Genomic DNA, 16,944 nt, shown 5'->3' with positions numbered 1-16,944 from the left:
CTGCACACTGGTCCCTGCATAGATGCACATGTGCGCACACATAACAACTCATAAGGCCCGATTTGGAAATCTGAGATCAGGAGAGCAATTATCTTAATTATTTTTCCTTTCCCTCCATCACTCTCTTCTACTTGTTTTTCTGCTCGTCTATTTTAGCTGTGTTTGCATTTGTGATATTTTAGTTCGTGTGTTTCACAACACAAAATTACTCCAAAGCTCCGTGAGAGGAGGGTTTATGTCTACATAGGCTGAATAAAAAAAAAAAACAACAACAAAAAAAAACAGGCTGTTTCATTTCCATACCCAAACATGTTGTGAGGACTCTTTGCCTAGGGAACAGTGGCAGATGAATAACGATGGTGCAATGGAGCTGTTATTATATTCTGCTTGAGAAACCAAAAGACACAGCATTTAAACCTTCAGGGCCAGTCCGTTCAGCGGCTCCCATGCAACAATGCAGACCAGCTCACAAGGATATTGCCCGATTGTGTGTTACAGCACATTCGCTGCGAGGTGACAGCATCTCGCCAGCCATTTGAGGAAAATAAGGTAATTACCGTGTGATGGATTTCACCTGCACCCCGAGAAAATAGCCCCGTGCATGTCGACGCACAGCTGGTTTAAAATATCCCTGTCCAAAAACCATCTCTCTATCAGCGTATAGTAGAGGATTTTTTTTTTTTTTTTACTGTCTGTGTGCTCAACAGTAACGGCCAACAATGTATCATCAAATCTAAAAATGAAATGGAAATTTAGATAAGCTTTTTATCTTCAAGAGCAAGTTGAATCTAGATAGGAATTGCTCATCTCCTCTGTTTATAGGCATGGGAGCCGTGTGATACTGTTATCGTTAATGCAGGGTTTAGCTGAGGAAAAGTGATCAAAATGAAGAGTTTCCTTAAGATTGCCCTGTGCAGATTTTTTTTCTTAAATTAAACGGAAGCGTTCTGTGAAGCCGCCATGGCGCGAATCCCCTGATAATCTGCATACAATTAATATGTGAGACGACTGAATTTACGATATTCAAGTGTGAGGAATGTGCATGATGAAATGACGGGATGGAAATGTGATGGAAGTGTCTCTCTACGAAAAACACACGCTTAAATATCTAATAACACACAAGTAATACAATAAAATATGAAAACGCATGTACATATATATTCATATTTTTATTTATATTTCATTTCTGGGAGGATATCTTGTACACCAAATATCCCATTGGCAGTTAAGCGCATTCAATGTGTTTAGAAGCCAGAAACAGTCACTTGTTTTAACAAACACAAATACAAAATAAAGATAACCACAAAATAATGAACTGCATGTATTTAACATACAAAAAAATCCCATGCCTACTCAGTAGGTAACTTCAACATTCCAGCTCTTGAAGATGTGGATATTTACACATAAGTTTTACAAAAATATACTTTATAATTTTTATCCTTTTTTGCTTACATTCTGATAAAATGAAGCGGTGCCCGTAGCTCGTCCCTCTTCCTCCCTCTGAGTATGACTTACATTCTGTAACAAAAATATTCCCTCAACCCTTAAGGCGAGATGCAGTGCATCGTCTCTCGCGCTCGGCCGAGTCACAACATCAGCAAGGCTTCACAAAAGGCACCAAATAACGGGAGCGTTTGTCTTGTTTAGGGTTTTTTTTTTGTTGTTGTTGTTGTTGTTGTTTTTTTTTTGAAATGTTTTTTTCTTTTCTCTGTTTTTCCATATAACCAAGCGATATGTCACATGTGAGAAAGAGAGAAAGAGATAGTACCAGTGGATGATATTTACAAACAGAAACTAACATCACTCTTACTCATGCTTGAATACTTAAGTGCTTTTTTTTTTCAAACAATGTTAAAACATATCACAGCATCATCACTACATAATAGAGAAAGTATGTAGAAAATATGGCCCTGCTCACTTCAAATAATACAATGCAAATATGCAAATAATTGTTCACATCAGTGGTACCAAAGAATGATAAAAACGAAACATGGCACATGTACAATATACATATATGATAGCTTATGTATATCATTCAAAGTCTTTAGTACTGTGTGAGTGCCTGCAAGGGCGAACGTGCCTCAGCACCACAACTGCTGGCAATCTGTTTGTCTCTTGGTTTGTGTGTACCTAATAGCAAAGACCTGCCAGTGCCGTTTTCTGCTCTGTATCTCTTGAGTCCCTTATGCATTTGAAGTGCTGCATTTGTTTTACAGAGACAGAAAAAAATCCCTTTTCATCTTCTATTGTCTTTGCCCAGTCCTTGACATGTGTCTTTTTCTCTCTTTCAGGTAAATCTCAAGATTCACCTAACACTGCACAGGGAGCAGAAAAGTGCTTTTTAGAGGGGAAAAACAAAGTCCTTTTGATGCTGATTTCTTTCCCCTCAAAAAACCTTGAGGAAGGAGAAGTGCGGACTAAAAAAAGTTCTTCTCTTTGCTCTTTTTTTTTTTTTTCTTTTTTAGCAGATTTCAATTGTCCTTGGGGAGAGGGTGGTCTGCATGTCTGACATCGGGGTGGGCACCGGGGAGCTGTAGATGTTGGATGCCACCGAGGAAGGGAAGGAAGAGGCGACCTGGGACTGAAAGGTGCTGGACATGGACACGGATGGGTAGGTCGTGGCGATGGAAGGAGATGGATAGGACGTGTGGATGGGAGAGGAGTAGCAGGAGGTGACCGGAGACGGGTAAGAGGACACCGGCGAGGGGTAGGAAGTGATGGGAGAGGGGTAGCTGGAGGCAGGTGAAGCGACTGACACCGGCGCTGCTGTTACCGCCACTGCTCCTACTTTCTCCGCTTTCTTGTCCTTCTGTCTTAGGTGGATCTTTGTGTGCCTTTTCCTCTCGTCGCTGCGGGCGAACTTGCGTCCGCAGATCTCGCAGGCGAAGGGCTTCTCGCCGGTGTGAGTGCGGATGTGCGTTGTCAAGTGGTCGCTGCGGCTGAAGTTGCGCATGCAGATGCGACACTGGAAGGGTTTCTGACCTGTGTGGATGCGGATGTGACGTGTCAGCTCGTCGGACCGGGAGAAGCGACGGTCGCAGGTCTCCACTGGGCACGCGTAGGGCCTCTCGTGAGGGGGCGTCTTGCTTGGCCGTGTTGGGTACTTACGCATGCGGCTGGGCTTAATGAGCTGGGACTGGTAGACATTCTTTAAGTCCTGAGAACCAGTCTGGGTGGCAAAGGCCTTGATGGTGGACAGAGGAGTAAGGGAAGGCTGGCTCGACTGACTCTGGAAGGGCTTTTGGTCAGGGGGCACCAGGCTGATCTCTCCCTGCTGCTGAGGGAAGAGGTAGTCAGGAATCATGGGCACAGGGAAGCTTGTGCCGCAGGTCTTGCCGTTGGGGTAGGCAGGGGGTGGATACTGCACTGTTCCTGCTGAGCCGGGGAAAGCCTGGCCCTGGTCTGGGAAGATGTCAGAGTTGGGGCTGGAGTAGGTCGGGGCGGCTGAGTAGATCGGGTTGGGCTCGCTGTGGTGGATTGAGGAACTGAGGCTCGAGTTCTGAGATGAGGAGGAGGTAGAAGAGGAGGAAGTGGAGGAGGACGGGACGGATGAAGAGGAGGACGAGGTGGTCTGTGAGGCCGCGGAGGAAGAGCTGGAGGTGGGTGCAACATTGCCCATGAGACCAGTGAACAGACCCAGGATGGGCTCTGCCCAGAGGCTATTGCTGCAGGTGGTCGCCGGCTCCAGGGTGAAGCGGCCTGTGTAAGATATGGGGGGCAGCCTCTGGGTGGAGTAAGTTGGCTCGCCCACTGGCTTCTCACAGTTGAAGGGGATATCAGGTAACGTATCTGCAGAAAGCACAGAGAAAGCAGAGACATTAATCAAACTGTCAATACAGGGAGGAGGAGGGGGGGGGGGGGGCAGAGCAGTGGACAGCGTGTCACTCCTCTCTTCTGTAACCGATCAGTCAGATGCCCACGCACAGAAACACCCTCCAACTTTCGACTCAATGTTTTGTCTCCGCTACAGCCCCGCAAAAAGTTGCCGTTTAAGCTTTCAGACTCATGCTTTCATATGCTCACACTCTCTCGAGCTTTCTTTCATTTTCTGTCTTCCTGTCTTGCACAAGCACACGCACACACTGAGACGCGCAGATTCTTAAAACCCATCACAGAGCCAGAGGCAATTGATTACCGAAACTGCAGTTCAGCTGGTTTTAGGAATGCAATTGAATTGAGCTGTAGGAGTGTCTAGGAGCATGCAGTGACTGAGCAATGTCTGAACCCTCACAAATTCAACATGGATTTACAGCTGTTAGAAAATTGGTGTTAAGTAAGTGATGTATTTTTTTTTTATTATTATTATTAATCTTCATTGTGTCCACTCAAGTAAACATCTAATTTATTTGCCATAGACTTGTAACTAAAAATCTGTCAAATCTTTTTCAGTTGTAAATAAGCAATTGTTTATAACCGTGAATAATAGGACATTAGTTGTACAGCTTTTTGTTTCAATAAACTATTTCCTTGGTTTATAGCTTAAGTTCAGTATTTATATGTAGCACAGAAAATCAGAGGCAAAAGAAGCAAATTCTTACCTCCAGCAAGGTGATCATACTGGTCTCCTGGATCCCCGGATCCAAAGCCTGCGCCTTCGGGTGCGGAGGCAGTGAGGAAGGGGGTCCCTGCCGTGCTGAGCATCATCACCTCCTCCAGCTTGGGGTAGTTATCCATGGGGGAGTGAGGGAAGCTCAGGGGCTCTGAGATCTGCAGGGCTGGGAGGATCATCTCGGTCTTGGCTGCAGCCATCCTCTGCTGGTGCTGAAGCTGCAGGGCTGAGGCTGCGCTGGCGGCTGCTGTGGAGTGCAGGGAGGCTGGGTGCACGCTGGCAGAGCAGTGCCTCACAGGTGGAGGGAGTCACTTAGCCCAGCTCAGGGAGCGTTGCACACTTCTGCTGATGCCGTGGAAGGTAATGTTGTCTCTCTCCGTAAGTCTTGTTTTCCGGTGGTCCTGCAGTCTTCCTTTTCTCTCAGAGATGAGTAAAAATCCACTTGTTTTTTCAGAAGAAATCAAATGTGTCCTTATTACTCATTCCCTAAGATTCATCAAAATTGATCAACAAATCAACCTTGATTTTTGTATAAATTATTCATCCAATCAGGTTTTGACCTTCTCGGATGGATGTTGTTTTGAATTGACTTTTCACTTTTGGTGTGATATTTCTCAGTTCGGGAGTTCTATGTGTTTGTCTATCTATCTCTGCTCTAACAGTTGCTCTTGTGGGCTCTCAGGGCTCTCTCTGAGCTGAGAGGTTTCCCCGCTGCTTATATATCCTCTTGCTGTGACGTAGATGTCCATATTTGGAGCAGAGGAAGCCCATATTTAGGCACTGCAGTGGAGGACACATGACGCTGGCCTGGGGGGAAAGCAGAGTGGAGAGACTTTATATTAAGCTCTCGCAGTAAATTGCGAAGACAGTGCTGCTCTTCCTCTGTCCAGAATCAATGTGTCTTCATAGCAGAACAGCTCCGTCCGACAGCAGCATAATTCTTTCGCTCTCCCCGTCGCCACATAGATTTGATTTGGATTTCCCATCTGTGCAGCAGGCTGCGCCGCTGCCGGAAAGCCCGGCTCCGCCGTGCCATATAAGGTCGTGACTACATAAGGACCTATTCCGGTGGGTTTCCATTTCCCTGTCCTTATTTGGAACTTCCTGAGGCAGAGCTGATCGCGGCTTGGCAGTGAATGAGAGACTGGAGTGCAAATCATGTCCAGCGCTCACAATAACTAATGTCAGCAACAGAATCCTGTCTGTCTGTTTTAAAGCATATGCTCCGGCTGAGCTGAAGACAAATGTGAGAACTTCGTGCAGAAAAGGGAGCCGCTTTAACTTGGCCGCGTTCACGTTTGAACATTTGAGACGCTCTGTGCGCTGCGATTATAATCTAACCACCAGTTCAGTTCTGTTTAATTTGTGTCACACATAAAGATGGCTAAAGCGATTAAAATAGACATTTCAGACTTGTGTAACGTTCATATAGTAAATTGCATTTCCGCACACTTCTCCAAAGGGCTTATCATTATGGGCCCATATAAATAATTAACCATGGTAAGGGTGAGGGTATTTCTAAGCCCATGGACCAAGAAATAGAAGACTGTGCAAACTCTGTTGGATGGTAGCCTAGCAAACTTCCTCTAAATTAACTTTCCATCTCTCTCGGCTATGTGTCATTGATTAATGAGAACAGATTGCCGCGTATGCAGACGAGGTGCGGGGCGATCTGTCTAATTGAGGGGTGTCCCCGGCTCAATATTCAGGGAATCTCTCTGCCACTCAGCGACCTAATGGGCCGCATTAACAACGCTGCGCACAGCTGCCAGGACGCCTGCGGGATACCGATGTTCCCCCGGCTGCTCCAGCTTCGGCTGGCGCGCCAGCACTCCTCGGTGGACGCTGACGGGAAATCAATGTGTTTCCCTGGCTGCTGACTGGATCTATATGCGAGCAACCTCATTGGGAAATATCGTGGGTAGGGGATGTTGAGGTGGCCCGAGAGAGGGGAGGAGAGGCGGAGAGAAAAGAGGTGCTGCCGGTGCCTTAGAGAGGGCGTCTATGCAAGACTCCGCTTTCTCCAGATATAATATGACTTAGACTCAAGGTCTACTCATTACCGAACAAAGCCCCTAAGACCGTGTTTAAGCTGCCCTTCATCTACAGGTGTCACCCGCATATAACGGGAGATAGATAGACCGAGATAGACAAATTGACTGGGTCGATTTATATGGCAAGAAAACAAAACGCAACAATATAAATCTGGTGCACACTCTAGACGTTTGGTCTTTACTGGACTGCATGCTGTCCCTGGCATTTCCCAGTCAGCCTCTGGCAAATGTCTCTGTTTACCCCCATTAGACTGATAGTAGAATCCTGTCATATATTATGGATGATCTGGAGCAGAGGCTCCCTCACACAATCCAAATAAACCTGGAGTAGAAGGCACAGCTGGAGAATGTGTAATGTTGTTTATGCGTACAGATGCCATACGTAGAAAATGATCAAACCTAATAACTTTTGAAGGCATGTGGCACTGCACAGGGGCTGGCATTTCACGAGGAAACGGATGCTCCCACTGCTCGCAGACTGTTAAAATTTGGATTAACATTTCGTTCTTCTGCAAAGAGGGATGCTACGCCTCCACGGCCCTATTACTTCAGGGGGGGAAAAGACCAGAGGACAGGATATAATGATGGTGAGTTACAAAAACGAGTGTTTCTGTTTGGAGAGGTGATAATACCGAACCTAAACTCCTGTCTGCATCAGTTACTCGGGTCGATAAATTTGTGGCAAAGCAAAGAAGAAAAAGCAGAGTGCGCAGATGAGGGAACTCATCATCTGATGACAATGTAATAAAATCAGGTTAGGGAAAACTCTCAGAAAAGTAATAAAGTAATAAAGATGATAAACAGTTCACAGTGGCTGTTTGGGCCTCCCTTCACTCTGATGCACGGAGGGGGTGGAAGCCAGATGCTGTAAGGGCAGGAGAAGGAGAATTAGCCTGCGTGTGGATGTAGATGCTTTTGATATGTGCACGCTGTTGCATGTTTGTGTGTGCGTGTGTGTGTGTTTGGGTCAGCCGGTTTGTTTTCCTCGGTGTGTTCCCCATTGCTGCCCACACAAACCAGCCAGAGGAGTCCTCGCCTGATGAAACTCCAACGCTCTGCCAGCCGGCGAGGAAAAAAGAAAGGCTCTCCCATTACCTACGCAGCCACCACGCCCCTGTTCAGACACACAAACACACCCTGCACGAGGACTTGTTAATATTTAATCATGCCCCAATCTGCCACAAAAAAAAAGACGAGGAAGTAGATGGGAAAGCCAAAAAAAGATAGAAGGTGGAAGAGAGAAGAGGAGCTGGAACAGAACAATACAAGGAGTGGGGAGAGAGAGAGCAAAGAGACCGAGATATTGAAGAATTGGAGGCAGGATGAGAAACAGAGATGAAGAAGGTGGGAAGGAAGGGTGAGAGAAAGTCACAGAAAAATAGAAAATAGACCGAGAGAGAATCCTCACACCCACATATTCTACGTGGGAGCAAATACCAAGCTTTGTGTTGGCATTTGTCAGCAGCCAGTGCCAGGCAGTCAGTCAGGGAGACAGGACAGACGTACAGGCAGACACTCCCGCTCTGCCATCACACCTCCTCACCTAACAGGGCCGCCCACACTGAGCGGTGGTGCAATCCCTCCCCATTAGCATACAGGTGTGTTCCGCATGGTGCTCTCCCATGATGGGCCAAGATTAGAAGGTGTGTGATGACAGTTACCAAAGCCTGCATGTTACATAATGTGGCAGAGGCGATGGGAGGGAGGGAAAATGTAATCAGAGACGAAGAGGACCTGGTTATTATGGAGCACAGACTGTGACGTTCACGGTTTTGCCTCACCAGAAGGGAAAGGGTGAGAGTTGTGGATTTTAATATGATAAAAATTAAACGTGGCCTGGATGTGTTGCACACAGCGAGAGTTGATAATTAAATACGAGAAGAGCAGAGGCCTGATCGTATCGGGCAGAGTGACAGGTTGAATATTAGCCCATAGTCATGTAGTGATGGGGAGAGAAGCGGAGAACATGATAGCAGGCCATTTGATAAATGTCATTTTTTTTCTCCCGGTTTCTCCCAAGTGACGCCGGCAGGAGTGTGTGACCTGACCTTTTGCACGCACAGTGAGATGGCCTGGAAAAAGTTGAACGGGCACGAGAGGGATACAGTCTCTGAGAAGCATTAAAGGCGTTGCAAAAAAAAAAAAATTGACGTGCATGAAAAGCCAAATGGATCTAATGGGATTGTGGAAAATGGTGTTAGGGAAGTGCTGCACGTCTGTTTAAATACTTGACACTTTTGACTCCAGTCATCATAAACCTTGGCTCACTTAATGAAATCTAACACAGCCTGTGACGATACAAAGCAGAAGATTACAGCACGCCACCTGTTGCTGCTCTAAAGCACTTTTTTTTTCTCCTCCTCTCCTCTTTTCAGAGGAATGCCAGTGTGGAATGCAGGCCTTGTGTTAGCAGCGCGCGATTATAAGATCACAAGTTTTCTTTTACTGCGGGAGCTGACCTACTAAAGCTTTAGGCCCCAGTGACGTTTGAAAAACAATCTGCTTTCACTTCACAGTCACTGCAGGCATCGCTCCCTGTCATATTACCCCCCAGGCAGTGAGACAGCTTTGGTGTTAGCATATCACATGGAAACAGAGCAGCGGCATCGAATAGCCGCTCTATCTGCTTATCTCCCCGTTGTTGCCTCCTGAAGGTAGGTAGGTGACAGAGAGACAATTACCTAACACAACACAAAGCCCACCCCAAACTGGCCCCATCACATCCCCTAGGAGAAGTGACTCACCAAGTCCCCCAGCCTGTTTGTTTGATGCTTGTGACAAAAGATCTGACCCCCAACCTTCTCAGCTCCAGATGAGTCACTGGTTGCGCTCTGAAAGACGGGGGCTTCCCCACACCATGCAGCATTTGCAGTTCAGCAACGGGTAACATTTAAAGGTTGCCACAAAACACTGTTTCTGTCTGTGAACTGTGTACGGCATAATCTGTGGGCGACCTCATAGTGTTGACTGATGTTACTCAAAAAGAGGTCAGCTCCATGTACATCGTCTTCGCCGCTATTTATTTATAAGTATTTATTGATTAGGGATATCCTTCTGGATTAAAAAGTATATCTTAAAAGACAATTTCAGATAAGTAAAGGAGGCCGTTGTGCTGGTTCTGCGTGGTAAGAGATGAAGTGTGGCTGATTTCACTTGATGCAAATTGTACCTGAGATAAAACTGAAGAGGATTTCCTGAGGACGGCATCTACCGCAAACATCTATTTTCCTTTTATTTCAATCTTTACTGCATCTACCATGGTTCAGAGGAAAACACTGTCCTTTTTGTGTTCTAGATGTTTCTTCTCAAAGCTTCAGCTACACATAGCATTACACTGAGAGACGCAGGAGAATAATATGTGAAGCAGAACTGTTTTTGTTTGTTTAACTTGTTTAATATTTAACCCGACTCGTGTCATGTCTTCGTGGAGGAAGAAATCAGGCCCAGGCCAGACCACATCGGTTTTAAGTTTACTCCAGAGTTGCCTGGATGTTGAGCCGCGTTGCAGCAGGTCAAAACTCTCTTTGGCTGATTGAATAAACTGGAACCGCTGCTCTCGCTGCTTACGTCTTCATGCGAGCAGAGGGACAGACAGCGAGGGAGGCAGAGAGATGTGGCCTCAGCGTCCAGACTGAGAGGCAACCGGTTTGTTGTCTTTCACGGACGCATTCGGGTGTGACTACGTTCATACGTAGAGCAGACGGAAAACACCCAGGCGCGCAGACCACTTTTCATCTCGCTGCAGTCTTCAGATTTTTCTCAGGCGTTTAAACTTTGCTTTAGTCCACAGTCACACCGAGCTCTGCCAGTCCACATCTGTTTCTGTGGAAGAGCAGCTTTATGTAGCGTGGGTTTATTATTGCGTCAGACAGTCACGGCATCACCCGGCTCACTCCTTGGCCCTTGACGTTTATTGAGAGAATGGCAAGAAAGGGGAGCTAGTTTGGTTTTTATCTTTTCCTTTATGGACCAAGAAGAATAAACACATACCCTGAGCTATTGAAAATTTGGTAAACTTAACCTCAAATCACCCCGCCTCTCAAAGGATGACCTGTGTGGACCTGGCGTTATACAAACAGGTAAGGCACACACAAACCTTTAAGCCGTTCTCCAGAGTTTATTTGAGTTTTGAGTCAAATCAGAAGGTGCCAAGACAAATAGTCTCCCCGTGTCCGATGGTCGAGGCTGTTTCCAATAACTTGCGGTGAAGTGAAAATGACAGTCGGAGAGAGACACATTCGCCCAGGTGAGAGTTATTTGTTTTGTAGTGTCGCCGAAGAAGTAAAGTGAAGGTGCAGGGAGCGAGAGAGAGGCAGGGAGATAAATGGGTAAGAAGAGATACAGAAGCAAGAGGAAGTGATGGAAACGAAGAGCCAGAAAGCGACAGAGAGTGAAAGAGAAAGCGACTGTTAGTGGGTTGTTGACAGGTGGGCCTGAGGGCAGGTACGACAGGTTGATTCAGGTAAGCCCCTATCACTCCTTACCCCCTCCCCTCCCGCCCTCCCCCTCCCCCCGCCGCAGCTGGAGACTGCCGATGTGGGATAGCCTACAGGGCTGGGGAGACAGGTCTCCATCAGAAAAGCCCCGCAACCCTTTACAATCATACGATAATCATTTAACTCAGAGTGCCGTACGTCAACAGGCATGACGGCTGACGAGGGAGACAGACAAGGCGAGTAGCAACAATAACCGCTACACTCATCCCGTGCTTCTGAGGAGAAAAGGAACACAAACAAGAAATGGATGGAGGGGAGAATGAATAAATGAATAACTGTCAGAAGCATTTGGCTTATGGGACGATGAGTTTTTCAGGAGTTCAGCCTCGAGGGCCGAATGTCACTTTGGGTCACCTGGGCCGAAGATTCACCGGGCGAAATCCTGCAAACTCAAACTCAGACAATAAAACATCTTGACTAATTATAACCAGCGTCTAATTTGTACTCATGCTTTCATTTTAGATTATCTATTACTAATTAATAGGGTCAGGGTTGTAGCTCTTACTCTGTACTCTAGGAAGTCCTCGGAAACGGCAGGGCGTGCAGGTTAATGGTGCAACTGGATTAAGGAGTCTAGATTCATACATAATGCAGGCATTTACCTTAATGGGGGAAACGTGACTGGTGAGCAGTGTTTACATTAAAGGAGGGTGAGAGTTCAGCTGAGCCGAGGGAATGTTTTTCTGCCTACGCTGGCGGAGACAGTGTAATGAATTTCTATAAAGCGCACTGCAAATAAAAATAAAGACACACAAAGGAGATTGCATGTTGATGGTTGTCGGGCCATGCTGACAAGGAGAAATGGGCGAGGATGGTGTTGAAACTTGCAGTAGCACACAGTCAGTGGAAATGCGGTAGCCCTCGTCTGAACCTCAAAAAAAAAAAGTCTCAGCTAAAGTCAAGATTAACAATAATCTCAGTCTAATCAGGGCATTTAAAGCGTGTATGCGAAGGAGTAATCAAACAGGAAGTAAAAAGTTTATACTACCTTTATGGCCCACCTTTCAACAAGAGCATTACCACAGGTTGCAGCAAAGACACACACCAACACGTTCCTTTATTTGTGTTTGTCTTGCTATCCAAACACGCTATGCACGTGGCATTTTCAACGCAAACACCCACTTACACACATGGTCGTATCCCAGGGCCGACATGAGTACATGTATCCACAAGTGTGCCGACGGCACACACCCAGCACGTAGCCCGACACCCTCTTGGCCACAATACTCCACACAATTAAAATAAATCTTGTACGAAGGCCACATGGTGCTGCTTTTTCTAACAGCCAAACAGGGGAACAACTCCATAGCAACACCAGAGAAATGTTTACATATGAGGATATTTGGATTCGCACAGTTGGAAACATAAACAGGCTCCGTGTCATAATTTAGTTAGGAAAAGGATTTCGCTTTGTATTGACTTAAAGAGTCAAAGAAAGAAAATAACGTGAGTCGGTAAGTCATGAACTTCCATTTTTCTCGCAGTGGGATTGTGACAGTGTGTGTTCTCATTACGAGCACACCGACAGCCCTCCGTGGGTCTCACTCTCTGAGTTTCTCTCGCTCTCGCTCTCCCCATCTATCTCTGCATTCCCAGACAGCTTTAGCAGTTCAAACCCTCGCACTGCGGCATTGTCACACACCACACTGGTTGCCATGGAGAAATAGTCCTCCTGGTCTCCAAGGTACCCGAGTCTATTGTCTTTGGCTTCTTTATTTAGATGAAAACATGATTTGTTGGAAGGGATCTACTTGTTTTTTCGCTGCTTCTCTTTGCCTCCTTTTCTTTCTTCTTCTTCCTCCTCATGAGCATCAATGCAGCGTCGCATGATGTGTATTGTTTCATCCTTCTCCTTTCCAGGAGTTCGACTATGTGCATGTGTGCGTCAAGCCCGTCTGATGTTTTGTAGCAATTAATTTCAGTGTGTCTGCATGTCAGCGCCCCAGGAGGGGGGCTGTATAAAAGTTTTCCCCATTGCCACAGCTCTCGCCAGGGCTTATAATTGCCTTCTATTACCAGGGCTGGGTGTCACAGCGCCTGCCTGTCTGTCACCAGGAGACTCTCAACTAACGACAGATGATGAGCCAAAGGAGTTGCAGTTTTCTTACTGCCGCTCTTTTTGGCAGGAGATATAATACAGGATATATATATAATATACAGTAAATAAGAAAGAGCATTGTCCTCGATTCAGCTGGGCTTGCAGGTTGTGATTCCACCAAAGATCTCACCCTCTGTGGTTAGATTTGAAGACATCTGTACAAGGGTTACTCAGAAAAATAACAAGCCCAAGGTGATCCACATACCGAGCAAAAGCGACAACAACAAAAAAAGTGATTCTAATGTGGCTTTTAAAAGCAGCTGTGAGGGCTTACAAACACTTACAATCAGCAAGCGCTAACCTTTGACCCTGTTTATTTGCATGTTTCCAGCCTCGCTCACAGCTGTCAGCAAGCTGCCGCTTCTGTAGTCTCTGGCTGTGCAGCTGAAAACCAAACAGGAAGTGACGTCACATCCTTTGCTCCGTGATGCTCCGTGATAACGCTGGGCTCAGTCGGAGAAACGACAGAGTGAAAGGAAGAAAAAAGGCAGAAACGGAGAGTACTGCGGCTGATGGGTGGAAAGAGGAAGTTGTCTGTGTTTCGTTCTCATTCAGTGCCTGTGGCTCAGACATCCCAGACTCTGTGGTCTTGTTTAAGGCCGGCCAGACAAATAAAACATCTCTAGTCTAATTTGAGTCACTTATCTGCTCAGTCTAATATAGCCCACATCTCTGGTTTTACCCTCTGATGACCGACTGTGACCACATAATAAAGCTGTTTATATCTTTATAATCATGTAAACATTAAATATTCTTGAACCAGACTGTGTTGACGTCATCAGTTGCTAGACGGGTCTGTGAATTTGCTCATGTCTCATATTTGCCTTTTATTTCTTGCATGTTGTTTTTATAACCACTCACACACATTCTGTTTTTGTCATGAATATGGATAATAATACAATTAACTCTAAGACTAGGGAATTTAAAGGGATGAGAAACAAGCCAGAAAGAAAAAAAAAAGGTCTCTAGTTCACTGCACTCTACTTTATTTTAATGTGTGTAACCTATAAAGCTAAATCCGCTTTCTAAAGCCCCGTGTGTGAACCTGTTGGGTTACCAGCACACTGACATTTTTTGTTTTTTTTTCACATGCAAGGTGATGCAAAATTGGAAGGAGAGGTTTGCGGAAACTGTGACGCTGTGCTTTGTCAACGCAGGGTGCAAAGCAGGGTAAGTTATTGTTGTGTGCCTTTGCGGCAGAGGCGTGCAGCAGCTTGTTCCTCTGGCACGAAGGCTAAGCACTGAATGAAGTGGGTGCAGGTAAACATGCTAAGACAGGCCATCTCAAAAGTTGCGCTGCCTTGTTGATATCTTTCGCATTCATCCACCTACTTTTTCTCATTATGTGTCATCATTCCATCTCTGGATTTTTTTTATTTTATTTTTTGTGTGTGTGTGTGTGTGTGTGTGTGTTTGAGATCTGGCAGTTAGAGGATATGCGCTTCTATGTAACTGTGCAGCGTGAAAAATCCGACTGTAGATGTACTAATTAAGCAAAGAGTTGACCTTTTAGATCAATAAACAGGTAAATTCCTTCTGAATCATGGTAAGTTACTGTAAATGTCTTTGAAGGGGTTTTTGAAAACGGCTGCCCACCTTGACAACCCCCCCCAATCCCCCCCCCCATCCCCCCTCCTCCTCCCCTCCCAATGGATGATGGATGTTTCATCATCCATTCCTTGACATTTGCTGCTGTGATGGTGATGATGACGATTGTGTTGATGATGGTATTGTGACTGGGCTTGGCTGGAGCCACAAATAGGCACAAATTGTTTTGAAAGCTGGCTTCATTTCTCATTTTCAGAATGGGGAACCAGAGAAAATGAGTCAGAGCAGATGTGTCAAGATGTGCTGAGGCAGCAGACACTGATCTGGGACCAGTTCTACATAATGGTTTAATAGGGAAGCTGAACCCGCAGGGGTTAGTGGAAAACTGGTCCAAGGGCAGTTTTCCGAGGAAGGCTGCTGCTGAAATCCCCAAAAACGCCAAAGGGTGATGATCCGCTGTGAGGAGTACAAATAAACCAGTAGTTGTAACGTATGGGCTGCTGGGAACGGTCGACCACGTCCACTCAAACACACAAACCCGTATCGCTCCAAAGAGAGCGAGCCAGCGGGAGAAGGGGAAGTGGGTGGGTGGGTGAGAGGGGAGCAGGAGGGAATGACTGTGGGAGAGAAGCTGGAGGGAAGGGAGAGGAGGTCTGGAGTGAGTCCAGGGGAACTCCAGACTGCTGTTACCCAACATGCTCTCTCTCTCAGCAGGGGCTGGGATACTGGCTGCCGCCGCTGCTGCTGCCGCTGCTGCTGGGAGAGACACAGGACCGGAGTATGTGGGGAAGAGGAGGGGGCACCAACACACACACACACACACACACGTTCAACATTCACATACTCCCCCAGCACACACACACACACACCTATTGCCGTGGCCGTGTCGCCATAGTAACACACTGACCCTAGCCTTAAAGTTGCACTCTGCCAAGCTTGATCTCCAGCCGAGCTCTGTGTAGCGGGGTGGAGTAAATCTGCCTATTTATAGAAGCCCCTTTGGCTCGTTTTCACCAGTGACAATAATGGCTAATCTCCTTTCTCCAAAGTCCCGCCACATCGACCTTACGTCAGGCTATGCTCACATTAGTGGAAGGGCGTGAGCTGGGGACGAACAGTCAGCATTGTAATAAACGAGAGTGTGTGATAGCAGAAAAAGAGAAAGAGGACAATAAACTTCAACGCGGCCCATTATGTGTTAATTCACAACAGTGTGCGCGTCGTAAATGTGCTGTGAGGCCCCGAGCGCGCGCGGCTCAACTTGCACCCACATGGACGCGGACCAGACTTTGACCAACATGACTCGGCACTGCCCGGGTAATTGTCCCACCGCTGGCCTCTGCTCCCGGCCAGACTGACAGTCGCAGGGAGCAGCGTGTAACTTTATCCCGAGCAAAAGCCGCTCTGGCCCTGGCCGCAGTCCAAGTCCTCTGGGCTCTTTCTCAACCCCCCACAATCTCGGCAGCGCTGATACTGATCATTCGGTGCCAGTTCACAGCGGCGGGTTCAGTCGAGGCCTCACACACCCTTGACACAAAAGGCAGAGCGCGGAGAGAGGAGCTGCTCCAGATAAAAGGGGCTGGTATTGATACTACCGTTTCCTTACTGATAAATTCTTGGACATGATCTGAGTGTATTCAGGAACGTTTCGCTGCTCTAGTCATGCCTCCTCCTCCCTGGTCTCTTTCAAGTTTTTTTCTTTACTTTGGATCGTTAGAGACTGGTTTCTCTTTCATGTATTTCTTTTGCATTTTCCATTCGCTGCCTGCGTTTGTTTCCTACTCACTAGTAACAATAACGTGTTCCCTAGTTCCCTATTTCTTTCGTACAAGTCATGAGCCACACACAAAATTAAAATAACCATTTGTGTTCTATTTTTACGCGTTGACATATGACACTAAATGCGACAGCCTATGAGGTGGCAGATGTTTCAGTTCCTTAAAGATGACTTCTGGGGAAGGTGACCGACCTGCGGTTAGGCAATGTTGTCCTTTTGTATGGAGCGATGTTTAGGGTACGAGCAGACGTAAGCTGTGTTTTCATTTGTGGCACACTTTTAGCCAAAGTAATCGTCTAAGCCAGTTAACTGATCAATGACGCCGCCTGCGTCAAAACTATGCGGCGGGACTCCGTCAGGTGTGAGCTTGTCTATTTTCTGAGAGGATCCGTTCATGTGATCATCCCGGGCTGTGGTGCATT

The 16,944-nt window shown here is 46.6% G+C and overlaps 1 protein-coding gene across 1 annotated transcript; it reads right to left on the bottom strand.

Moving 5' to 3' along the window:
- Nucleotides 1–1,150: 1,150 nt before the first annotated feature.
- On the bottom strand, nucleotides 1,151–5,256 carry egr1 (early growth response 1). Its single transcript, XM_047585121.1, has 2 exons — nucleotides 4,539–5,256; nucleotides 1,151–3,789 (listed from the first exon to the last, which is right to left on the bottom strand). Exons 1-2 carry the CDS (start codon nucleotides 4,747–4,749, stop codon nucleotides 2,462–2,464), a joined length of 1,539 nt encoding a protein of 512 aa, XP_047441077.1. The 5' UTR covers nucleotides 4,750–5,256; the 3' UTR covers nucleotides 1,151–2,461.
- Nucleotides 5,257–16,944: the final 11,688 nt, after the last annotated feature.

The sequence above is a fragment of the Mugil cephalus genome, chromosome 5 (assembly GCF_022458985.1).
Source record: "Mugil cephalus isolate CIBA_MC_2020 chromosome 5, CIBA_Mcephalus_1.1, whole genome shotgun sequence".
In the NCBI taxonomy this organism is placed as follows: domain Eukaryota; kingdom Metazoa; phylum Chordata; class Actinopteri; order Mugiliformes; family Mugilidae; genus Mugil; species Mugil cephalus.
Note: the sequence above shows the minus strand (reverse complement) of the source record. Positions and strands in the feature narration are given on the sequence as shown.